Raw genomic sequence first — 26,928 nt, forward strand, 5'->3', positions numbered from 1 at the left:
TATCTTTTAAACAGGGTCTCGAGTGCATAATATGTGATGTGTTCCATTTTGATTACGTATTATGTATTATTCGGTTATATAATAACCCACACCACATATTTGTCTTGAATGAATATTGGTCACGGCATTTTATTAGAAAATTTGGATTATTGTTGGATAACCTGTGACAATTTTGGGAACTAACTGTTTCGTTCGACGTGAAAGTTGCCTCGTCTGTCCATGAAACCCTGCAGGGAAACGCGATATCATTTTCTCTCTCACCTTGGAACCAAAATGAAAATCCTACTCGAATATCGAAATGTCTTTCTTTAAGAGTGTGTATGAACTTTGGCTTACAGCAATGGAATTTATTTTTGTCCAAAATTCTTCTCACAGTTTCTCTGCCAAAACCCCTGTGTCTTCAGAAATACTCCTAATATGGGTTTTTCCGTTTTCAACAACGGTCAAACAAACATTGAGTTGTTCTTTTTCATTATAATTCATTGGATTATATGGTTTCTTGAAACGATTGTCCACAGAGCACCGCACATGATATAATGAATTTTAATAAATCATGATATGCATTTCATCAACTATCAACTACATTTCTGAATAATTTTATTTAATTCACTTATCGTTATTAAACACATATTTTATATTTATGTATTCATTCTTTTTTTTATAATGTTCATATACTTTGTATATGAATATATGTGAGATTGTATTTATAAAGATTAATCTTTTTTATGGCTTACCTTGGCACAAGTTTCACATCTCAAGGTTATTATCAGTTTATTTAGAAGTTTGTTTATTATTTTCGATGTATGTAATATAAAATGTCATGTAGAAAATTATAAACAGCAGGTTGGCAGTTGCTGTTCTGTCAGATATTTTCGAGTTTTAATTTCAATACCTTGATTCAAACAATTTCTTGGAATTTAAAACGAATCCATACATTTATTGGGCCTTCGAGCTATTTTCTAACATAATTTACGATGTTAAATGAAATTAATTCAGACGAGAAGTATGACGACAAAAATTTAACTTGATCTGACGTGGGAGAAGAGCTAGCGAGATCAAATAATATGTGTTCAAATATTGAAGGTGGACATCCTAAAAGAAGTATTGAAAGCAGGAAGAACAAGAAAAGTTCTACAAGCAAAACCGCCTCTAAGCTTAAGAGAGAGGCTCAGATAAAAGCAGATGAAGCATTGGCGCGTATATTAGAACAGGACAAAAATTATTTTTAAGAGACTAGCATTAGAAAAAGCCCAAATTGATGCTGACTGGCCCGAACAATCTGAAAGTCAGCCCTCGGAATCAGAAATAGGAAAATTCGTTAATGGTGATAACGTCAAATTTCACGAAATCACATTTCAAAATTCGCCACTGGCTTTCCATGCAGAAATCAGATGAAATTGCAACCTCTACAAGTAAATTAAGAGAACCACAGTTGAAACATTCAAATCCTTTAGGAAATTCTGCACAAGACAGAATGAAAATATTATTTTTGAGACAAGCCATAGACAAATCAGGTGGTGTGAAAGAGTGGCCTGTATTTTTTATGCAGTATCAATCCACAAGTGAAATTTTGAAGCTTTCGAAAAGAAGAAAATTTGTGCCGATTAAGAAAATACCTTACTGGTGATGCCAAAAGATGCGTTGAAGGTCTTCTCCTTTCTGTAGCATCTTACGGTAAAATATTGGAAATTTTGAAAAATCATTTTGGTAGACCTAATCTTACAGTGAAATCTATGATAAACGATGCAGAAATGCTACCTTTTGCCCGAAATAACAATTTCAAAGGAATGCCAAATTTATTTGAAACAGTAGCCAACCTCGTTGGCTACTTTTGGCTAGTAGCCAACCTCGTTTCTACATTAGAAGTATTAAATATGAAAAATTACCTTGATAGTCCTCATTTGCTGGAAAAATGATTGCAAAAGTTACCCTACTCAACGCAGATGTCTTGGGGGGAGAAAATATCACCGAGTAAAAATTATCTCAATCTGAAGGACTTCAACGGCTGGATATGGAAATGAAAGTTGCTAGCGATTTACAAACTGTAACCAAACTCATTTTGGTTCATCCAAATTTGAACATGCATTAGTCACTACAAACGAGAAAACCAAGACTAAGAACCATTTTTCTGTAGATATTGCGAAGCAGATACCCTAATTAATCACCTTAACAAAAATGGATTCTACACAATTGTATACGCAGATGACATAGTTATCTTGCAGACCGGCAAATTTGTAAACACAATGTGCGATAGAGCGCAGGATGGGCACAAATTAATAGAAACATGGTGTAAGGAACACTCACTGTCGATCAATCCCAAGAAGACTGAGATGGTCCTTTTCACCAGGAAAAGAAGTTTAACGGGCTTAAAACCTCCCGAAATCTTCAAAAGCAAACTAAACTTCTCAGAAGAGGTGAAATACCTTGGTACTATCCTCGACAAGAAGCTAACATAGAACTCTCAGTCTCTCAGTCTCTCAGTCATCACCCGAAGACGATTGTAGATACCAACAATCGAAACGTCGTGAACTAACGTGACTTGGAATCTCTACACTTTTTTATTTTTTTATTATTTTATTTTTTCATTTCTTTAATATTTATTTATTAAAGTATTATATTTCTACTTGTAGGTTATTTCACTATCATTTCATTTCAGGTTTATTGTTGCTTAATATAATTGTTATTTTCAACTATTCTTTTTTAATTATTCTTTTTTACTTGTTTCAGGGATTTCAAATCATTTTATATAGTAGACAATGGAAGTCCGAACTAGTGAAATTCATCACGAAACATTGTCAATCACCTTCAAACATAGAACTCTCATCTACAGAGTAGAGCAAAAAGAGCATACGTGGCTTATGAGCAATGTCGGAGGACAGTGGGACGCGCATGGGGTCTTTCACCCCGTGTAGTCGCCTGGATCTACACTGCAATAATAAGACCTATGTTAACGTATGGAGCCATTGCATGGGGACCGAAAGTTCTACAAGCAACGGCCATCCAAAAATTATATCAAATACAGCGACTGGCTTGTTTAAACATCACAGGAGCCATGAGAACAACACCAACCGCGGCAATGGAATTAATCACGGGTCTGACCCCTCTGGATCTGTACGTTAAGGAGGTTGCGTTAATGGCCATGGTACGATTGCGCACGGCTGGTGTAAACCTCGAAGTAGGAATGGGTCAATTGAGGCTGGGCCTATGGCGGGAAGCGCTTACTGCGCAACCTCTGCTGCAGGCAACAAGTGATGCAATTGAACCCAGGTTTGTGTTTAATAAACCCTACAAAATACAAATTAAGCAGAACATAGAGTCAGATGCTACAAATGCAATACGGATTTATACAGATGGCTCAAAAACCAAAGAAGGCTCAGGATGTGGAGTGTACTCCAGATCACTAAGCCTAAGGATTAAGTGGGGAATGGGAAGAAATACCAGCGTGGTCCAAACAGAACTGGCTGGTATCTCAATCGCCACAAAAGAAATAACCAAGAAAAGAATTTCTGGCAAAAACATAACAATCTGCACTGATAGCAGACAAGCACTATTAGCCTTGAACAGACAGCGTGTTACTTCAGGGCTAGCACTAGAGTGCCACCAAGATTTAGCCAAAGCCTCGGTAGATAATAACATTATCCTGAGGTGGGTTAAAGGGCACGACAGGAGTAAAGGTAATCGCATTGCCGACTCTTTAGCCAAGGAAGCGGCTGGACTAAGAATTTTAGGACCCAGTGGCACCCACGGCCTGATGACTTCGACAATTGCGGAACTAGTCAAATGTTACACCCATGCTCAATCTTTAAAGAGATGGGATGAAATCAAAGGATGTAACCTTGCCAGGATCACCTTGGGCGACCCTGGGAAGCTGGCGCCGAAGAAGTATCTGGCGATGACCAGGAAAAATCTAGGATCTAGGATTTCTGACTGGCCACTGTCAGCTAAGGAAACACCTACATAATATGGGGCTAGTGGACACACCTCTATGTAGGATGTGTGAACAGGAAGATGAGACTGTCAGGCATGTCCTGTGCGAGTGCCCGGAGTTATCGTCAATAAGAGAATGTGTTTTCGGCGAGTCTTGGCCTACACCTGCCGATATAAAGGAGATGTCTCCCAGCGACCTGTCCACCTTCCTGGAAAGGACAGGATGGACGATGACCTAGGAGGACAACTCCTCGGGAGGATGTACAATGGGTCACATGTGGCCTAAGTGCGTGGGCTTACACTCCCCCTTCCTACTCTACAGATACAGATCTGTAGATATTGCGATTCAGCAATTCACTCCATAGAAAAATGTGAAAAGTTCCTGAACCTTGATTTAGAAGAAAAGTGGATTTTTGTTGTGAATAAGAAGTTGTACTTTTGTTGTCTGAAAGGAGCACATAGAGTGAAAAACTCTGTTTGAGAAAAAAGATTTGTGACAAGGACAGCCGCCAAAAATGTCACTATCATACACTGCATGCGGAAGAGAGAATCTGAGAAACGAACAATGTGAATCAAAACGATATACTAGCTTACACAAATAATTCTGATAGGAATATTTATAGTTACTCCCGTAAAAATTGAAGCCAATGGACAATTATTGAAAATATATGCTTTTATGATGAAGCGGCAATAGTAATTCTGCTACAAGAGGAAATTGCGGACAGGTTAAATATACAGGGTGATCCCACCACTCTTGGATTAGATTCACAGAAATTTATGAAAATCTGTGGTAACCCGACTAATCAAGATTATAAACGGAAAAGATTATGAATTAATTAATGTCTACACTATGAAGGATTTTGAATTCACCAGTTCAAAATGTTCGGGTGATGACTGAGTAAAGACGATTGTTGATACTAACAATCGAAACGTCGTGAAGTAACTTTGCTTGGAATCTCTTTTTTTTGGTTTTTTATTTTTTGTATAATTGTCCTATTTTCTTCACTTGTATTTTATTTCACTGTAATTTCATTTCAGGTTTTTTTTTATTAATATAATTGTTATTTTCCGCTATTCTTTTAATTTGTATTGGTTCTTTTATTAATTTCAAATCATTTTATATAATATTATATATAATATTAGACAATGGAATTCACTAATGAAATTCTTCATGAAACATCATCAATCACCTTCAAAGAAAACAACCTTGATAAACAAGTTCAGTTACTAACTGAGTTTATTCTTTCAGCATTCAATAAAAACGATCCTATCCAGGAGCGAAATAGAGCCTTAAAAAAATTTAAAAAAAGAAAAATGAATCTGACTTTATAGGGTGTAAAGAACTCAGTAACCAGAAAGGAGAAAAATCATATCTTGATCATGTGCTGGAAAGCAGTGATTAAAAAAGTTCTAGAAGAACTTTTAGGAATTAAGGTGTTTGTTCTTTTCGAAAAAATGTAATTCCTGACAATTTGGCAAACTCTGATATACTTGAATGATTATTCATCTATTTACCTGCAAACTGTTTATTATGATTGTGATGAGAAAATACATATTTGAAGTATAAATACAGGCTGATTCACGGTGGATGGCACATTAGACGTTTCTGGTGAACCAGACAACGGATCACTTTGAAAATTTAATGGAGGGCATATTCGGACATTCTCTAGCCAACTAAAATATTTTCGACAATGCGGTGTTGCCGCTTCTATTAGAAAGCAGTAGCAACTTTGATTTTTCAAATGGAACACTCTGTATATAATATTATTTTTGGAATCTCCAACAATTGCCCGACAACTTTTCTTGATATTTCCCTATACCTATCTGTTACCGTTTTCGAAATAAAAATTAATTTCAATTTTTTTCTTCGAAAATCATGACTTCTAAAAATGCCGATATCTTTTAGTTAAGAAGTACTATGATATCGAAATTTGGTTTGGAGTTAGGTGATACTTGGACACTTCCCACACGTCAGCCTAATCTCCGTTACTTCAACACAGGGTGGTAAAAAAATACAGTTTTTTCGTTTGCTTGAAAAAGTTGCTGAAATTTGATTATTTTAAATGGAACACCCTGTATATTATTGAAAATTCGGAAAGCTGCTGAAATTTGCTTTCTTTCTATGTATATCATACCTATACCTAACTAGTCAAGTTTCGGACTTATGAACATTTATTTGTGAAAATGTCCCTTCAGAATGGTATTTCCATTCGGTATTTGGTAAGCAGGTCATGATTACTATTTGACAGTAGCGTTGTGACATTCTCCTAATAATACCGACATTTTTGTCACTTCAGAAGTTGCAAATACCTTCAAAACGATGGAACAAAACTATTCAAACGAAGTTCTTATGAATTTGTTTATTATTTTTGGACAGTGTGACAAAATTATCAGCAGAACATGTAGAAAGTTCAATGAAATGTATCCGAATCTACCGCCAATGAACCTCAAGAAATTTATACGAATTCAGAACAATTTCAATGCATTTGGATCAGCACCAAGAAACTTGCCTCGACCCGTAACTTTCGAAGACAACCAGATTAATGTCTTAGCATATTTTCACGCATTTCCCGAGTCATCGATAAGAAGTGCTGAAGAAGATTTGGGTATAAAATATTCATCGGTTCAAAGAATCTTGCGAAGACATAAAATGCATGATTATAAATTAACCAAAATTCAAGCAATGAAGCCTCAAGATCCTCAACAGAGAGTAGAATTTTGTGAAATGTTGTTGACACGCATTCAAGAAGATCCACTTTTTTTAAATAAAATTATTTGGACTGATGAATCGAAATTTTCGAGAGAAGGGATTTTCAATAGAAAAAATCGTCATTATTGGTCCAGTGAAAATCTTCACGTCACAAAAGAAGCCGGATTTCAAGAAAAATTTAGTTTTAATGTCTTCTGCATGTTGATGGACAACAAATTGAGGTACGTGATATACGAGGAGTCATTAACATCCAGAAGCTACCTGAATATTTTGGAGAATACTGTAGACAGTTTCGTGGATAATCTGCCACTCGAAGATTATCGAAACTGTTGGTACCAACTAGACGGAGCTCCTGCACATTGCACAAGAGAAGTGAGCGCAGAACTGGATAGACTATTTGACGATCGGTGGATGAGGCGCTTGGGACCATGGAATTGGCCAGCGAGATCACCCGATCTTAATCCATTAGATTTTTATTTGTGGGGAATGTTTGAAGAAAAAGTTTACAAAATACCCGTGCGTTCAAGAGATGAATTGTTAGAAAGGATTGCTCAAACATTTGAAGATTTGGATCCCAATGAAATCAGATCTGCCACCACGAAAGCAGTCAACACCCGCATTTTAAAGTGCTTGGAAGTGAACGGCCAGCGATTCGAACATATTTTGAAATATTCCACATGATTGTTTTACTTTTTTATAATTATTCATATCAATATTTCCAATTTCAAGTTTCTTGGTGCTTTTTTAAAGTTTATCCAAACATATTGAAATTTCTTGAGGTTCATTGGCGGTAGATTCGGATACATTTCATTGAACTTTCTACATGTTCTGCTGATAATTTTGTCACACTGTCCAAAAATAATAAACAAATTCATAAGAACTTCGTTTGAATAGTTTTGTTCCATCGTTTTGAAGGTATTTGCAACTTCTGAAGTGACAAAAATGTCGGTATTATTAGGAGAATGTCACAACGCTACTGTCAAATAGTAATCATGACCTGCTTACCAAATACCGAATGGAAATACCATTCTGAAGGGACATTTTCACAAATAAATGTTCATAAGTCCGAAACTTGACTAGTTAGGTATAGGTATGATATACATAGAAAGAAAGCAAATTTCAGCAGCTTTCCGAATTTTCAATAATATACAGGGTGTTCCATTTAAAATAATCAAATTTCAGCAACTTTTTCAAGCAAACGAAAAAACTGTATTTTTTTACCACCCTGTGTTGAAGTAACGGAGATTAGGCTGACGTGTGGGAAGTGTCCAAGTATCACCTAACTCCAAACCAAATTTCGATATCATAGTACTTCTTAACTAAAAGATATCGGCATTTTTAGAAGTCATGATTTTCGAAGAAAAAAATTGAAATTAATTTTTATTTCGAAAACGGTAACAGATAGGTATAGGGAAATATCAAGAAAAGTTGTCGGGCAATTGTTGGAGATTCCAAAAATAATATTATATACAGAGTGTTCCATTTGAAAAATCAAAGTTGCTACTGCTTTCTAATAGAAGCGGCAACACCGCATTGTCGAAAATATTTTAGTTGGCTAGAGAATGTCCGAATATGCCCTCCATTAAATTTTCAAAGTGATCCGTTGTCTGGTTCACCAGAAACGTCTAATGTGCCATCCACCGTGAATCAGCCTGTATATGAAGTTGTTCATATCAAACAACTAAAATTTTCTTTTCGCTTGATTGCAATAGAAGAAATTCATGATATTCTACATTCTGTTAAGACTAATGCATTTGGAGTAGATACAATAAAATCGAAAATGTTACCTATTTATTGACAAATATATAGCTCACATTATCAGTAGTTGTATTGAAAGATCCTTCTTTCCAATATCAATCAATCAATATATGCTTTATTGTCGGAAAATTAGTATCTTATTGACAAAGTCTTGTAAAAAATTAAATGAATGTCATAAAATATTAAAAAATTCAAACATAGCAATTTCACAAATAAAACATTAAGAAGACAGATGAGTTAAGGTGAACATAGAATTTACAGATTATCATGGTAGAATTCATGGATCGAATAGTAAGCTTTTTTGATTAAAACATCTTTAACTGTACTTTGAAACTTTTTGATATCTGTGCTAATTTTTAGAATGGTAGGAAGGTGATTATATACTTTAATACTTTTATAAATCAGAGAATGCTGAGTCAAGGTGAATTTTGGAAGAGGTAAGTAAAGCATATGGTTCTGTCTGGTGTTGTGACAATTTGTTCCGGGAGTGTATATGCTAGTTTTATTTTTATGAATTAAGCATACTGTTTCCATTATGTATAAACAGGTGACAGTTAATATTTTGTGGCTGACGGATAAAGGCGTAAGGTATCGCAAAGACCTCTTGTGTAGCTTAAATATCGTATTCTGTATCTGTAAATTACAATGGCCCCAGAAAGCTATTCTATAGCGAATATGAGATTCGATCAGTGCAAAGTAGGCCATTCTAGCTGTAGTGTACCCTAATTCATTTGATATCACTCTAATAGCATAACATCCACTAGATACTTTTTTACTCAGAATGCATACATGTTCTTTAAAATTTAAAGTATAGTCTATGTGAATGCCTAGGAATTTAGCGTGCTGTTTGTTTTCTATGTAGTGGTTATCCAAATCTAAATCGTCTAGTATACATTTGAAAGTAACTATTTTTATTTTGTTTGGGTTGAAGCACAAGGAGTTCGCGTTACACCAGGCTTGAATTTGTTGAATATCTATTTTGATCATATTTGATAGCTGATTAATTTCTTTATTACTCCATATAATAGTGGTATCGTCGTCAAATACAGTAAATTGTCCTGCGATGTTAATGGTTATTAGGTCATTTAAGAATATTAAAAACAACATTGGTCCTAAAACAGACTCCTGAGGTACTCCATCTTTTATGTCAGAGATCAGACTGTCCACTTGATGATTTCACTACCTGTCGACGCCCGTCAAATATGAACCAAACCAGTTCAAATTTGTTCCTTTTATCCCATAATGGCTGAGTTTCCGCAGCAGTGTCTTATGATCAACGCAATATAAGGCTTTCGAGGAATCACAAAACACTGTTGCAACAGCCTTGCCATCATTTATGCTAGAGCTAGAGTATGCATTTTCTAGAAAGGAGAAAATGGCATCTGTGGTGTTTTTCGAACTTTGAAAACCGAACTGAAGGCTAGATAACACATTGTTCATCGATAAGAAGGACATTAGTCTTTTTTTCACTTATCTTTCAATAAGTTTTGAAAGGGTCGATAATAAAGAAATGGGCCTGAAATTTGAGGGGTCTTCCAGATCTCCGCCTTATATAATGGAATAACCATAGCTATTTTCAAACGTGTGGGAAATATACCATTCCTGAATGATTTATTAATGCATTCAACCAAAACATGTAATGCACTTAGAGGTAGATTTTCAAATATTTTTGGAGACATTCCATCCATACCCGCCGAATTTTTATTTTTGATTTCATTGATTATCTGTATAAGCTCATGTACATCCGTATCTGTAAGAATCAAGTTTTCAACATTTAAATTTTTAAGGTATTCCAAGGGGTCACAGCTGGCCTTTATGTTCTCTTTTAGTTTTTCACCAATTGAGCAATAGAAATTATTGAGTTTTTTTGGAGCTAGGTTAGTTTTAATGGGATTGGCCTTATTTTTAACCCTAATATCATTCACTTCAGCCCAGTTTTCTTTTGTTTTATTGTTGGCTGTTTTGATTATCTCTGCATAATATGTATCTGTAGCCCTTTTAATAATTTGCCTATAGGTAAATATTCTTATATTTATTAAAATATGTTGAGAAATATGTATTATCGGTATACTTCCTAATTGTATGTAATGATCTTGAATTTTTTCCTGAATTTTTTATACCAGTTGTAATCCATTGTTTCTTTTTTTTATTTTCAGTTCATACACAGGAAAGGATCTTTCAAATATGTCTGTCATAGTATTATGAAAAACAAGTAATGGTTCTTCATCATCCAGCATACTATTCCAGTTGATTATTTCACAACATTCTCTGAATTTATTGTAGTGTTTTCTGCTATAAATTCTACCAAATCTATGATCACAGAATTTTTTATACCAGTTGTAATCCATTGTTTCTTTTTTTTATTTTCAGTTCATACACAGGAAAGGATCTTTCAAATATGTCTGTTATAGTATTATGAAAAACAAGTAATGGTTCTTCATCATCCAGCATACTATTCCAGTTGATTATTTCACAACATTCTCTGAATTTATTGTAGTGTTTTCTGCTATAAATTCTACCAAATCTATGATCACAAGAGTGTTTGATTTTCATAAGTACTTTAACATATAAAGCCTCATGGTCTGAAAGACCGGAGGAAATAACCAAACAGAGAGCATTCGCTTCATATAAATTTGAGCAGGCTTAATCAAGAGTAGTGGATGAATGTTGAGGAATTCCGGTAGGCTCCGTTACATGCATTTATATCAAATGATAAAAATAGATTAGTCAAAGCTAATATCACTGCTGATTCCTTATCTTCAAAGTTAATATTCAGGTCACCAGCTACAAATATATGTGCGTGAATGGGAATTTCAGAAAGGAGAGTTTCTAGTTGATCTATGAAAATGGGCCCATTTGAGTTAGGTGGTCTATAAATTCCTATGATATACAAATGGTTCGTTTTATTGTATACCATAGAGAATTCAAACTCATTTTCTACTAACATTCCATTATATTGATCAACATTAGTGAAGTCATTGACATTGTTATTTTTTAGTACAATCATCGTACCTCCATGCCCCGTATTGGGACGACAATATTTAAATAAAATGGAGTAATTCGGAATGCACAGAGTTTCTTTAATTTTCAACCATTGTTCTGATAAGACTGAAATATCTGGCATTTTTTTGTCCACTAGGAGAACAGAGAGTTCGTCAACTTTATTTCCTGTTGACTGAACATTTAGTACATGCATGGTTATGCCATTTAATTGATTATCACTTAGTAGTTTATTTTCAATGTCATTTTGAACATTTGAATGAATGGTTCTAGAGGTCGTTGAGTCGCATTCAATTGATGGATTTTTTAGATTAGCTAAGTCTGATTTCCTTCCATGTGATTTGACTGAAAAAAAAGGTTGTCGGTAGTTTTTGGTGTTCTATTATTTTTGCTATTTGAAATCTTTGGAAAAACTACGTTGGTATACCAATTGCAAAGAAAAGCAATTCCAAAGAAAATCTAGATTTAAGAATTATGAGTTTGCTACCAACTATTTCCAAAATATGCGAAAGATTAAGATACAACCAAATCTATGAGTGCTTTAGATCGAATAATTTACATCATGAGTGTTAATGTGGCTTCAAACCAAATAAAGGTATTATGGGTTCAATATTCAATCAACATTTTTGATTATTTCATTTGACAATCGCAAAGAATTTTGGTAAGTGGTTCATATTCATATAGTCTAGATGTACTAATAAATTGAAGAATGTAGCTGTTACTACGTGGTAGAAAATCATAATGAAGAAAAAAGAAATGAAACTTTCTGTTTTTTACCACTTGGTAAAAAACATAGAAAGTTTCATTTCTATTTTCTTCATTCTAGATGTATTCTCAGGGGTATCTCACGGGTCGCTTTAAGGCCCATTGCTTTTTTGTTATTTACACTGCAGATATTTTAAATGAGATGAAACCTTGTAAAGTGCAGGCTTATGCGGATGATACACAGTTGTATCTGGATTTCAGTAGAGCTCAGATGCAGCTATGGAAATCATTGAAAATGAGCTCAAATAGGTTGAAAAATCAGCTAAAGAAGACTGCCTGAAGCCAAATTCAGATAAATCTAAAAGCTTTTTTTGTAATGAAAAATAACATGGTTCTTCTCCCAGTACATCAACAGTCTGGTAGACAAAATTTATGGATAACTAGAACTCATCTAGAGTAATTGGCATATTCTCAATTTTAAATTGAAACATACACTATGTGAGTCACTTCGATTATTGTGACTTCATTTATGATCCGTGCTCAACGATCGCTGATAAAATGCGAGTTCAAAAGGTACAAAATAGTTGCTGAAGTTTTTTTTGGAATAAGGAAATATGAACCCATTTCTCATGAACTCATTGAATGTAAGTGGCTCAACATGTAACTTCAGTTAAGTACTTTCGTTAAAAAAAAATTTGAATAATCCTGTCCTACCAAGCCTAATACGTTTGGCCTTAGTGTTGGCTTGAGTAGACATGATTTGTGTCTCTTCTATTTTACAGTATTTTTGTTAGAAAAGCTTATAGTAGTATTATAAAAAAATCACATCGGTGTGTGGGGTTAACTTTCCTTAATCCAAAAACTTTATAGTGAAATGCATATAACCTGAGATGAACTAGATAAACGTAGATAATAATGAAAATACAGTTTAATCTCAAATAAAATGGCAAATTTTGGATGCCTGCTTACCTAATTTGTGAAAACTGCTTCAGAGTATTTCACAAGTCATGCATTTTAGAACTGAAAGAGAATTTTAAATTTATTAAAGATCACATAATAAACTGCTGTGACAAACCTAAGGTACTTGAAGAAGAAATTAGCTTTATAGAGCAGACCATAGAAGAACTGTCTGAGGAAACACAAGCAAAGAATAAGTTCATTGTAAAAACAGAGTGAGGAGAAAAATATAATGATGGAGAAAGCACTAAAAGTAGAAAGTGAGTTAAATGAATTGATTAAAAAGCAAGAAGAATTATTTCAGAAGCCAAAGTTTACATTAAAAATCTTGAAGGAATATTCATTCACTACAAAATAAGTCGATGAAATCAATTGATATTCAGAGAAATGCGGTGGAAAAAAGTTCAGTAGGTGGTCCAAACAATTTCAGAAAAGAATACAGCGAACTCCTCTACTCAAACACAAAACAAAATGATGACTCAAGGAAATCAAACACACGATGCTAATAAAAATGTCAAAGAAGAAGTGACAATAAAAAACATGAAGGTTGACTCAACATATACACAGCCAGACGCACACGGATTAATAGGTATACGGGAAGGAATATAAAAACATACAAGCGACTGAACTGAGAAATAACACTAATGGACAATCAAACGGAGAAAAGGAGAAAACAGGGCGAAGTACAAATCTTGAAATTGAAAGAAAAACATCAGAGACGAGTCTAAATGAAGGAATGAACAATGCTAATATAGTAATACTCTCCCATTTAAGAGGTAACCTCTCTGCTGACACTTTAGTTAGACTATGGTCAAGAAGATTATGTTATATTTACGTTTAATACTAAAAATGTTAGTATTAATGAAAACGTGTACCTTGCTAATTTAACCACTGTGCAAAATTATGAATATTTCACTCATTTCTGAACGCCACACACAAATAGACCAAATCATTATCAGAAAGTTGTCGAAGCAAATATTCAACTAGAAAAACCATCATTCTCGTATCTCGTTGAGATACTCAACTGACAACAAAGTTGAAGGAAGTAAGTGTACTGTTCTAGAAAATGTAAAACAATTTTTAACTTTAACCAAAAGTAATATTTCTTTAAAAACTATCAATATTTGTAATGATGACACTGCTCTGTCATTTCTCGGATATGATACAGAGGAGAAATACAACTATATAGAAGGGGTTTTTGAATGCTGTGGATTCAAATAAAAAAACTACACTAGTGTGTATATATAGACCTCCATCTAGGGACGTTGAAATATTTTTGAATTCCCTTAATGGCCTCCTAACACTTATTTGGAAAAATAATGATAAAGTGATTATAGGTGGCGACTTCAATATCATAATCTTATACAAGATCAATTAGCTTCTTTTGACCTAGAGAGTACTATATCTGTCCCTACAACGGTAACTTGCACCTCGAAGACATGCCTGGATACAATGTATCACTCAAAGACTTTCATATATCGAATCACTGTGCCCAAATAATTAATATTCCTCTTAGTAAAGTACATGAAAATGATACAAAGTCTAAAATTAGCTATAGAAGACAGATCTCAGAAGAAAATATTTCAACTTTCAAAACACTTTTAGTTAGCGAAAATTATGTTCAAAGCATATGATATATTTCACCAAAATATTCAATATTACATTGATGAGGTAGCTTTCCCTAATCAATAACGAAAAAATAGCAAATCAGCCCCCATGACCAAGGAACCCGCTGAATTGAAAAAATTGGTGTCTCTGTATTCAGAATTAGAGCAAATAAGTATAAGAATATTAGTAGACAGGTAACTAAAACTTATAAGGAGAAACTCAGGAATAACAACATCATAATCAACAATCGCAAAATAAACTCTGCTACTAACAAAACAAAAACCATGTGGTAAACAATTCGAAAAATACAAAAATTGGGTAACAAATTGCTCAAGATTTAAGACATATCTTCAAAATAGGAAACAACAAGTCATTGTACAAGGTGTGAAAAGTCAATCAATAACAATGAAACGGGATGTTCCTCAGGGATCCATACTGAGACCTCTTTTCTTTCTAATTTATGCTAACGATCTAATAACGTATCTTCATGACCTTAAGATGGTTCATATAGTTGTATATGCAGAAGACACTAACCTTTTGATTAAAGCAAACAATCCTATAGTACTTCCAGAAATAACTGAATTGGTCTATAAAAAAATTGGGCTACCAATAATCATCTATAATCAATAATCATCAATAAAACAGTGCTAATGAAATATTCGTTAGGTAATATAAACGACACACAATATTTAAATATAACGTTCTGGAGGTTACGTCTTGCTCAACAACAAAAATGCTTGTTCTCACTGTAGATCACAAACTTACATGGAATCCACATATTGACCTACTCTGCGATGAATTGAAATAAATTGTTACGCACTAAGATTCATGCAAAATCACTTCAGCAAGGAAGTTTTGCTAAGTCTATGCTATGCGACCATCAATTCTCATATAAGATACGGAATTCTATATCGGGGGACGGTATCTTCCGCACAAAGAGTTTTTTATTCCAAAAATATGCTATCAGAATCATTGATAATCTAGAATGACAACAGTCATGTACAGATTCCTTAAAAAAATTGAGAATTTTCACTCTTGCTGTATGTATATATATATATATATATATATATATATATATATATATGTATATATATATATATATATATATATATGAAGCATGTATTTATGTTTTCAAAAATATCCCTTCATTTGAAGCGAATCGACAAAATCATGGTTACCCAACTCAATCTAAAAACGTATTGGTAACTACTGCACATCGAACCGCGCTTTCAAAAAAGTCATCTTTACCTTAGACCAAAATTTTCAATAAGTTGGACAGCACAATAAGAGACTCGCCTAATATTTCGATTTTTAAAGCACGATTGAAAACCAATCTTATCCTAAAAAACCGCTATAATATCAATAAATTTTTGCAAATCAATAATTCTTCACATTAGCAGGGCAGCTATTATCAAAATGTTTTGCCCTTTCATATGTAAATGACTGTGAATGTTTTTAAATTTGTATTGTATTATATTTATTATGTTTTCGTGCTATTTTGTAAAAGACATTTTTATACTTTTTAAGGAGAGAAGTAAATAAATATTATTATTATTGTTGTTTCACTCCTCGGCCTCAGATTCATGCATCAGCATAGCACAGCACAGCAATTTTTCAAGGGCCATTTGAATTCAATTCGTATGTACAATACCTATGTTACCAGAAGAGTTCAAAATATATAATACTAATGAATTTAAATATAAAATGAAAAAATTCTGACTTTCCAAACAATCAAAGTCACCAGGACAAATTCTCAAACCACTCTACACATTACATATATGTACATATAATGTACATGTACATATTACGTATAATGTAAGAGTATGCACTCTTAATTACTGAAACAATTTTATGCGCCAAATCATATAACCTTTCATATTTATTCAATCTCTCTGATAACGAAGCGGTCAAATATAATTTAATTATTTGATTCACTATAATGAATTTCTTTTGAGGCGTAATAATAATAGTAGAATAGTCTCAGCTAGACTTCGCTATCAGTCTCATTATTTTGACACGAATTGACAGGATGACAGAGTCCGTGATAAGGGAAGTAAAAAACGAATTACTCTCGTTGACATGTAGGTGAAGACAACCTATTGATTCTTTTCCTTTTTTCTGTCAATCCCGACTGTCATTGGACCAAAATGATCCATACCAATTAACAATGGTTTGAATTTGTTTGAAGGTGGTTGACAATGATTCGTGGTGCAAATCAATTTTGTAACATACTAGACAATGGAAGTCCGAACTAATGAAATGGTTTGAATTGTCAAATTTTTCTGAAATCTGTAATTAGCTCCATCTGTTTCAAGTGCGACTATTTTTTTTTCTACATATAATGCATGCTAATTATACACGTTTCTATTGTAACCTGAAGTTGATTTTCCGAAACCTCTCCCTCAAATGGTTTATAATTTGTTGTCTTTTCTAATGGTAAGTTCATGGTAGTGGTAGTGCCTTATCAATAATATTCTGGGTACTATCATGAGTTTGGAGTGACTCTTGTTTTAGCCATCAACAAAGACGTTGAAGTATGATTGCCGGAATCTTTCATTCAAAAAAATGAAAGTGCAGAACACACAGATTCGTGACTGGCTTTAATACAAATCGATTTATTGTGTGAGATTGCAGTTGAATTGGTAGGGCTGTTACAAAGAAGACTCTTTGATATCTGTAAAGCTTTAGGTAAATTCATTACCTTCGTCAGGAGAACTACAGTAGATTACATTTTTTTTATAAAGATATAAATATGGAACACTTTCTAACGAGAGAATAATGAAGGAACTGAAACAAATTGAACAGAAAAAAACAAAAAAATTGAGCAGAGTGTCATGTATGAAAGTTGTTGATACTGGGTAATTTTCTTTTATCTTTCTTGTATTTAAGTAGAAATGTATATATAAGAAAACGGATCTCAACAATTTAAGCAAAATTTTTACATTCCTTCAAAGGTGTTTCGACTCTCCCTGTTTAATAATTCCATTATAGTCAGGATGAATTATCCTGAACATGTACTCCAAGTAAATGATGAATATGAATTGCCAATAAGATAACAAAAAATCAGCGTGAATTGTGTCTGTGTGTGATTAAAACTCCAAAACAAAATTGTTTAGAAATTTGTTAAGTGCAAAAACTGGGTGTAAGTTAAATTTTATAATCGTTTTCAGGCCTTTTTGTTGAAATAATCATAAACAAAAAATATTTTCAACGATTAGTTCTTTTTTTTTGATGCAATTGAAAAAAAATTTCTTCAATCAAACGACTACATTGAATCTCGCTAATTTTTATATGTTTTAATGCAAGTATGCTTTTTCTTTTGAAATCGATATTTGGAAATTCCAATTTAGCTGAATATGAATCTGTAGTCACTCCAGTGATTGTTTGATTCAGTATGGCAAATTGAACAAAGTAACAATTTCTAAAAGTTGCAAAATCTAGGAAAATTAAAGAAATATTTCATAACATGAGTGAACAATTTGGTATAAATATCCAGAAGCATATATAAAACATTACCTTCAAAACCTCTGGATCAGGAGAAGTTACCAAATCTCCATGAGATTTCACAGATATGATTTCTTCGCCATTTTGCTCAAAATGAACAATATGATGGGGTATATTGTTGAAAGTTATTGAAGGAAATTCAACCACCAAGTAAAAGTATTCAGATGATCTTTTTTCCTTTTCGTTTATCATTTCCAGTTCTCTAAATGTTAATCTATCCAGCCAATCTACCTAAAAAATATAGGCGTCGATATTTTTTTAGATTTTTCACTATAATTACCTTTGTAATATGACCATTCCTATGTTTTTTAGCCAGTTTTGCCAATCTTTGCATTTGATCTTTTCCATTATTTTTCACTTTGGCTGGTGTAGTTGTGGGAAAGTTACCATCCCCTACCTTATTAGGCCACACTCTCAAGTCGAGCATTCCCTGAAAGTTTATTATTCGAAATTAAACTTTTGATAACACAGTCACTTTGGAATAGAAAACAAGCACTTTTCCTAATCACCAGAAATGCAATACTCCTTCAGATGAGATTTTTAACAACTAAGTTACGTCTTCAAGAGATGAAGAAAAGTAATTCCTAACTCTAAAAGTCTCAAGTTATTTCTAATAGTTCACTTTCCGATACACATCAATGATTTTGGGTGAAATTTGCGGGAAATTTTCTCATGGTAGTTCCCACAAATTTAAATATAATGATTCATAAAAAGAAACACAATGGGATATTTGGAATGGGATCTTTGGTACTGTTCATAGTTTCCATGCCACACTTTGCTATTTCCAGATTTTCCAAAGCATGAAAAAATCTAGCGTCATGTCCCGATCTCAACAATTTCAGACAGGTTTCATTTATTCTACGCCCGTTCTCCGAGGAGTGTTGAGTGACACTAGATGTGCTGCGTATTCTTTGAAACGAGTTTTAATGGTTCGCTCAGTCTGACCGATATATTTTTGTGACAGTCCTTACAGCTTACTTCATATATCCTAGACTATTCATTTTCCAATATCTTGTCTTTAGGGTTACCCAACATTTGTTGAATTGAACAAGAAGTTCCGAAGTCCCCTTTCTTGTTCATTTTTTTGAAAATAAGATCTAATCCGTCAGTATATCTTCGTTCATACGGAAGAATAATAAACTTTGAATCCATGTCTTTTTGAAAAGTTGAAGATTAACGAAGTTTCTCCCAAAATTTACGTTTCCTAATTAACTTGTCTAGAATATTTCAAGAATACCTGTTACTTTCATATGTTCCAGATAACATTTTTCTCAATATCGTACCTCAATTGTGAGATTGAGAGAGTTTCAATCTCAATCTCAATGGGTAGGGGAATTTATGGCGGAGACAATTGGTCACACCGTCTTGTGAATTTTTTGTGTTTGTTAGATATAAATTGAGAGTTTTCTGGTGATTGGTTTTATTGGTCACTTTGGTAATTATTTTCATAAATAAATTATATGCAATTATAAGTAGAATAATAAATAAAAATCACCTGTCGAAATAAACCATGCTTGCTAAATAATGATATTGTAGTTCCGCCCACCGGAATCATTATTTTTGGACCATAGCAATCATAAATAGTTATAACAAGCTGAGAATCCCTCGGTAAAACACTGAATTTGACTGGTAGAGTGATCCATTCATTCCAACTGAAAGTATCCACAAAACAGGTTTCATAAGAAAATGATTTTATATGAGATTGTTCATCAAAGTTATAATAATATAATCAATGATACAAGAGATTGTTCAATCCTCTCACAGACAATAATCAATACAACATAGTATATTATATCAAGTTGAATAGTGTAAAAACTAAATCATCCAAAATGAAACACAAATTACATATCTAAAAGTTAAAGAATAGTATATTGTACAACAAGTGAGAAAAACGACATATTTCTCACATTGCTGGATTTCCAACCCCCATGGCGTTTTAAAGTTAAAAGATCTGCTCCTGTATTAAATAAAATAGTCGCAGATGTCCTTCGGAAACAGTAGCCAGTATATAATTCAGGGTTGGATAATTGTAAAAACTTCGCGATTTCTTTCGCCATGGTGCCAAATTTATTTATCCCCACTGGCTGTCTCGTACGTTTACTATTTTTGTAATCAAACAAAAAACGTGTTTCATTCGTGTATGGTCGAAGCTTCACATATTTTTTGTAGTTTCGAAGTTCATCATAACGGCATGGCCCTGTGAGGCCAATAGCTAAATCAGCTTGAAATCAAAAGCAAACATTCATTTTTCGATAATAATTTAAAAATTTTCAATTCATACCTTTATCAGCAAATACTTTTCATCATGTGTATCTTTATATTTTTTAAAATAGAACACCCAGTATATGAATAAGTCATTTGATTCCATATTTCTCTAACGAATTTTTGTTTTCGAATTTCCATTGCGGCATTGCCAAGTTATTCCAGAAAAACCTTGTTTGCAGACAATATTTTTTTATTCACCACCCGCATGTCTACAGCAATTAAGTTGATTTTTTTAAGAATATCATCACTATGATAATTTCTGGAATCTCAACTTTCGGAAACAATATATAGGGTGCTCGATAAAACCGGTCAAGTTTCATTCACTTTCAAACAGACATAATTCAACTTTTTCAAATGGAACACCCTGTATTTTTTCACTTGTATGAAATTTCTCAAGATTTCACTACATTCTTTATCAGAGGTATACTACACGAAAAACTGATATTTCACAAATTATAACAAGTTTTTATTATAAATTATATATTGGAAGATATGATGCAAACTGCCTCCTTGCATCTAGGATTTACGAAAAGAAGTTCACCGAAAGAAGACAACTAGATGAAAGGGCATTTCAGGCTCTAAAAAACAAGATTTGAAAGGAGTGGTAATGTCATTCACGAAAAGTTCGAACGTGTCTGCTCTGTAACAAATGAAGAGAATACATTTCAAATTGTTCTTCACCTTGCTGAAAATCTCCATGTGAGTTCCGGGGACCTGAGCATGTCTTGAATGATACGAGCAAGCAAATTTCATTCTTACCACATGCAATTGATGCAAGAGTTAAGAGGAAGATATTTTGAAAAACGCGTTCAATTTTGCCGATGAAGCTTACAAAAGATCAATCAGAAAAATGATTTTTTCGATTTCGTGTTATTTTCTGATGAAGCGACTTTTCATCTAAATGGAACTGTGAATCGACATAACATGCATCATTATGCAACGGAAAACCACCATTTTGTTCGTTGCCTGAACTATTAACAACGTTGGTCACTGAATGTTTGGGGTGGAATTCTCGGAAAAAGAGTTATCGGCCCGTATTTTTTGGAATGGCATCTCACTGGAAAAAAATATGTAAGATTTCTTCGGCATGACTTTTCGAATTTATTGGACAAGGTTCCATGTGGAATAAGACTTAGAATGTGTCTACAACAAGACGGTGCAGTAAGGGTGGACCTGATGAAATTGATTTTTTATGACGGTATATCAAATGGATTGTCTACCAAACTCCTCCAACATCTATAGAATACATGAAACGAAGAATCACTAGAGCTTTCAGGGAAATCCCAGCGGATATGCTGGAACGTGTAGAGAATTCGTTTAAAAAAGACTCCTCTATTCAATAAAAAATTTAGGCGTTATTGTTCATATTGAAAAAATTTTGAGTGATTGAATGTAAATAAATGAATTTTTTGTGGTTACAATAATTAATAAAACTGGGTTTTATTAATAAAATATAAATTTTTCGTATAGACCTCTGATAAAAAATATATTGAAATGTTGAGACATTTCATGTAAATGAAAAAATATAGGGTGTTCCATTTGAAAAAGTTCAATTATGTCTGTTTGAAAATGAATGAAACTTGACCAGTTTTACCGAGCACCCTATATATTGTTTCCGAAAGTTGAGATTCCCGAAATTATCATAGTGATGTTGACTAACTATTCCTAAAAAAATCCACTTAATTGCTGTAGACATGCAGGTGGTGAATAAAAAATATTGTCTGTGAAATAGGTTTTTCTGGAATAACTTGGCAATGCCGCAATGGAAATTCGAAAACAAAAATTCCTTAGAGAGCTAAAACAATATAGAATCGAATGATGTATTCATATACTGGGTGTTCCATTTAAAAAATATAACTCTGGTTGGCTACGCTCGGCAGAATTATCCAATATGCGAGAAAATATTTTTTAAAGATAGTATTTATCGATATGAGCGCGAAAAAAAAATTGAGCAATTTGAAAAATCGTTTTCCCTGATAGAGGTGGACCGAGGGAATCTTCTTGACTCACCCTGTACATCTTTTTGGATGGTTTTCATTTCACATGGTGTAATGGTAATTTAAAAAGTGATATTGAGAATTTTTTGAGAAATAAAGGTTTTTGCTTTCTATTTCTCCATCTTTATACAAAAAATGTGGGAATCTTCCAAAGAAAGGAAGAAGTAGAAAGCTAAAACCTTTGATTCCCAAAAAATTAATCTTTCCTAAAAATATACCCCTTTCAATATGATATTAAAGAAGTTCTGTATTATATGTGGTTCTTTTGGTTTCATAGATAACAAAACAAGCTACCCGCATATTCCATATATTTATTTCCAGTCGAAAGAGGTGTTTCATATTATTTCAAATTCTAATTTTGAATGTGGTGGTTCATTTTTGAATGTAAGGAATGCAGTGTGTTGAAATTCAGGTGATATTGCATATGGAAAAATTTGGAGATAATTATTAAGGAAAAATTAGTAAAGGTTTTCTTAATGTTCATCAGTAGCTTGGTGAACTATTTGCGAACCTACACAGGGTGTTGAACTCAAGATGCTTGAGAATATAGGAGTTATACCGAGTGTTTGAACAACAGAATGATGGATAGAAAATTAAAAATATGTTGAAAACACCAATAAATAATGAATATACGTTGAGAGGTAACTTTAATATTGGGTATTGAAAAACTTGTAAGTAAATTGAAAAAATGTTGTATATACAGTGAGTTTGAGAATCTTGGAAATTATCCACTATAAAATATAGAAAAATATTATAGCTGATAGAAAAAGAAATCGGAAAAAGTTTGGCAGAGTGCATGAGGTTCTTAAAAGTTAACAAGAGTATTATGAAAATATTAATCGATAATGAATTGATGTATGTAGCCGTTACTACGTGGTAGGAGATCATCATGAAAAATGAGAAATAAAAACTGTCTGTGTGTTTTTACCACTTCTATTTGTAACTAACGTTACTGCATTTGAAAATGTCCTAATAGGACGAAACTGCAGTAACGTTAGTTAAAAATACAAGTGCTGAAAAAACAGTTTTATTTTTCATTTTTTAGTAAATGGTGTATTTCAAAAAACATGTTATTGCTGACATAAAAACAAATATATTGGGTATTGGACAGTGAGAACTACTACAGGATGTTGAACGTATTTTTCAAGCAGGAAAAAATTAAAAGAAGTTTGTGGACTCAGAGTGCACATGATCTATAATATTTTACAGGATGATGAATACTAAAAACAACAGAAAAATATTGTGGGTATACAGTGTTTAAGAAATCATACACTGTTATAATGAATACAGAAAAATCACATCAAGCAGAAAATTATGAATATACGATGTTGAAAAATGGGAAATCGAATACAGGGTGTTATAAAAATCCTTAATGATGGATTTTGAAAAACATTGTATTACTCGCAGAGAAACATGAAAATTTTGTATTGGAAAATTGGGAATTAATACGGGGTGTTGAATGTACTTTTTGTGCAACTGAAGGGAGTGCTGAAATATTTCTGAAAAAATAACCACTTACGGGAAGAAATTAAAAATTGTTCTGTGAACATACATAATAAATTTAGAAGATGATGTGGCAGAAAATAATGAATACACGGAGTGGGGAGAGTCGACGTGATGGTTATATGTTCAATTACAAAAAGAGTACTATAAAAATAATTGTAACAACCTTGTGGGAGAATGATTCTCAAAAAATCATGAGAATATTGGCTTCCAAATCCATGGTATGTAATTCAGAACAGATTGCCATTATATTATATAATTGAGTAATTTATTTTGATGATTCTCATCAGATTTTAATAAAAGATAAGTAACTGACTTATAGATATGCCAAAATTAGAAGTGGAAAGTGAGAAAATGAAAATTATGAGAATGCAAGGTAAGATACTTTTCTGTAACTATTTCTTTGCTAGAATAGGTAGGATTTATTGATAATTCCTTGAATTGATTATTGACTATTCATTTTTTCTGGCGCATCTTCAACTTGTTTGAATAACATAATTGAAGGTGATATTATATTATCATATTCTATATATTGGTATTTATTATATTTGAAGGGAATTTACTCCATACTAGTTTTTTGCCACAGAAAAAATATTTTCGCATTAAAAAGATATTGAGAAAAGATATGTTTTATAGCGATACATAAAAATGAATATTTAGCAATTTTGGTGCAGTTGATACTTTTCTATTTGCAATTCTGAACATAAAAATGAATTCCTTTCGGTCTATATAAGGTTATTGAGTTAATAGTTACCAATATTTTAAAATAGTGAATTATTAACATCAATTATGTGGAAAAAAATCCTTTTGCTGCAACGAAATAATAATAAAATTATTCTATCACTTAAGTTATGCGGCCATATCTACAATTTTAACTAGGGAACCGGCCCAGCTTCGCAGGAGTAGCACAACATAAATGACTTCATTTTCTTTCTGTCATAGTATCACATCAACTTATCATGAAGAAGATACTGGTTTTTAACTAAAGGGCGTGCTTTTGAAAATATAGGGGCTGTAAGTTTCGCCCTCTAGCCAACAGCCAAGAACATTTGATAGTAGTTCAAAACATTCCACAACAGCCCAAAACATTCTAGTATGTTCAGAAATAATCTAGAGCATTCAGAACACCCCGGATCATTATGAAACGATCAAGGGAGTTATATGGTGTGGTAGCCCACTATCCTTCAGCCAAGAAGGTTTCCATTTTCACGTGAAGGACGTGCTTTTGAAGACATAGGGGCGAAGTTTCGTTCTCTAGAACAGCTCAGAACATTCGAGAGTATTCCTAAATTCCACAACATTCCGGAAAATTCTTAAATATTTGGATGAAGTCTGAAATGATCAAAAACATCGTGAAACATGATGTTTTATTTCTCCCTCCCCCATCCAAGTTTCCTTTTTTCCCTGAAGGACGTGCGCTTATAAAGACATGGGGGCTGGCAAATATAGGTTTTTTAATATGCTTTATTCCTTCATTAAATGAAAATTATGGTATTTTCCAACACTTTCGGTTATATTAGAAGATGGTATCAACTTCCTTGATTCAAATGTAACATTCTGTATACAATGTGTTCGAAGTTGATGAGTAATTCTGAAGATATAAAAATATGCCTAAACTTAGTTTTTGCTAAACTATTATTTGAAGAGATTGTGATTTTTTTAGTGTTATCCTTATTCAATTTCAAGTTTTTGCTTGTAAACTAGATCTCAGCATTTTTTCAATGTTTTTAATGTCCTTGTGATGCACTGTTTGGAACCTTTGGTGTAGTAATGAATATTACTGGAGTTTTATCCCAACACCAAACCGTTATTTTAACACCTCGACAGGTGTTTGGATCACCAAGTGATCATCTTCAAGAGGAAGATTAAACTAAATACATATGTATTTCTAAACTCTCGTAGGCATCTAGATGTCAGTTATGACAATAACAGGTATCTTGTCTAATACAGTCTAACTTATCGTAAAGAATGGTTTTGTTGCAAAATATGATGGTCTACTGCTGATTTTTCTGGTATTCCACATTTAGGTGTGCTAAGTGTTCCTTACATTTTATTTTAATATATTTTCTAGTCTGTCCATAATATTTTGCATCACAGTCCTTACATGTAATTTCGAAAATTCCAGACTTTTTAGTATTCTCGACTTTGTCCTTGGGATTTCCTAAAAGGCTCCATAGTGTATAACTTGTTTTAAATACCACCTTAATACCTGGTTCCTTGAAAATATTTCCAAAGTTCTTCGTGTATTGGTGGTATGAAACTGAGATATAATTATCTTGGTTTTCGTCGAGAGTTATTGTAGATGATATTATAAAGAAGAAAAAGTTTAGGTTAAGAATGAACAAAATCTTGACTTTAAGAAAAGACGAAAACAGAGATAAATATATCTCAGTTCCATACCACCAATATATGAAAAACTTTAGAAAGATTTTCAAGGAACTAAGTATGAAGGTGGTATTTAAAACAAGTCATACACTGCAGAGCCTTTTAGGAAATCCAAAGGACAAAGTCGATTGTTTGGTGTTGGGATAAAACTCCAGTAATATTCGTTTATCGTGTTGTCATATAGTTCAACAATATCCGAGTCTGACTGTATCACCTGGAAAGCAAATGACTGTATTAGGTAGAAGATGCTGAAAAATGTTATTGATTTAAATCATCTGATAATGTGGTACATATGCCCACTGCCTGTTTTCTTAACAAAAGGTAGGATTGAAAGAACTCCAGAGCCAACCCTCAGATCCCATAGAATTCAAGCTGTTTACGAGGATATTATAATTTAGTGCTTTTTGCTTTTGCATATGACTATTATATTTATAGAATATCGAATGAATTCTTTATTTTCTACAAGAGAAAGAGGTTGTTAATTGTTTGTTTCTATACAAGTCTTTGTCCATATTATTGAGTCACTTTCACAGAGTTTCGCACATGTAGATTCAAATAGCTTCATTTGCCTTTAATGTATAGAGGGTGGATGTCCACTTTTTGGAACCA

At 33.0% G+C, this 26,928-nt stretch overlaps 1 protein-coding gene across 1 annotated transcript in view; it reads right to left on the reverse strand.

The window, feature by feature from the left end:
• Pi3K59F (Phosphatidylinositol 3-kinase 59F) overlaps positions 1-26,928 on the reverse strand; it is a 50,911-nt gene that overhangs the window by 23,071 nt on the left and 912 nt on the right. The window contains exons 3-5 of the mRNA XM_023157538.2: positions 19,665-19,821; positions 18,450-18,599; positions 18,182-18,400 (exon numbers count right to left, since the gene is read on the reverse strand). Coding sequence (XP_023013306.2) covers positions 18,182-18,400; positions 18,450-18,599; positions 19,665-19,821 — 526 coding nt within the window. The remainder of the gene's footprint in view (positions 1-18,181; positions 18,401-18,449; positions 18,600-19,664; positions 19,822-26,928) is intronic.

The sequence above is a fragment of the Leptinotarsa decemlineata genome, unplaced genomic scaffold (assembly GCF_025532065.1).
Source record: "Leptinotarsa decemlineata unplaced genomic scaffold, Ldec_3_MD MMD2_P_RNA_scaffold_2, whole genome shotgun sequence".
NCBI classification, from domain to species: Eukaryota; Metazoa; Arthropoda; class Insecta; order Coleoptera; family Chrysomelidae; genus Leptinotarsa; species Leptinotarsa decemlineata.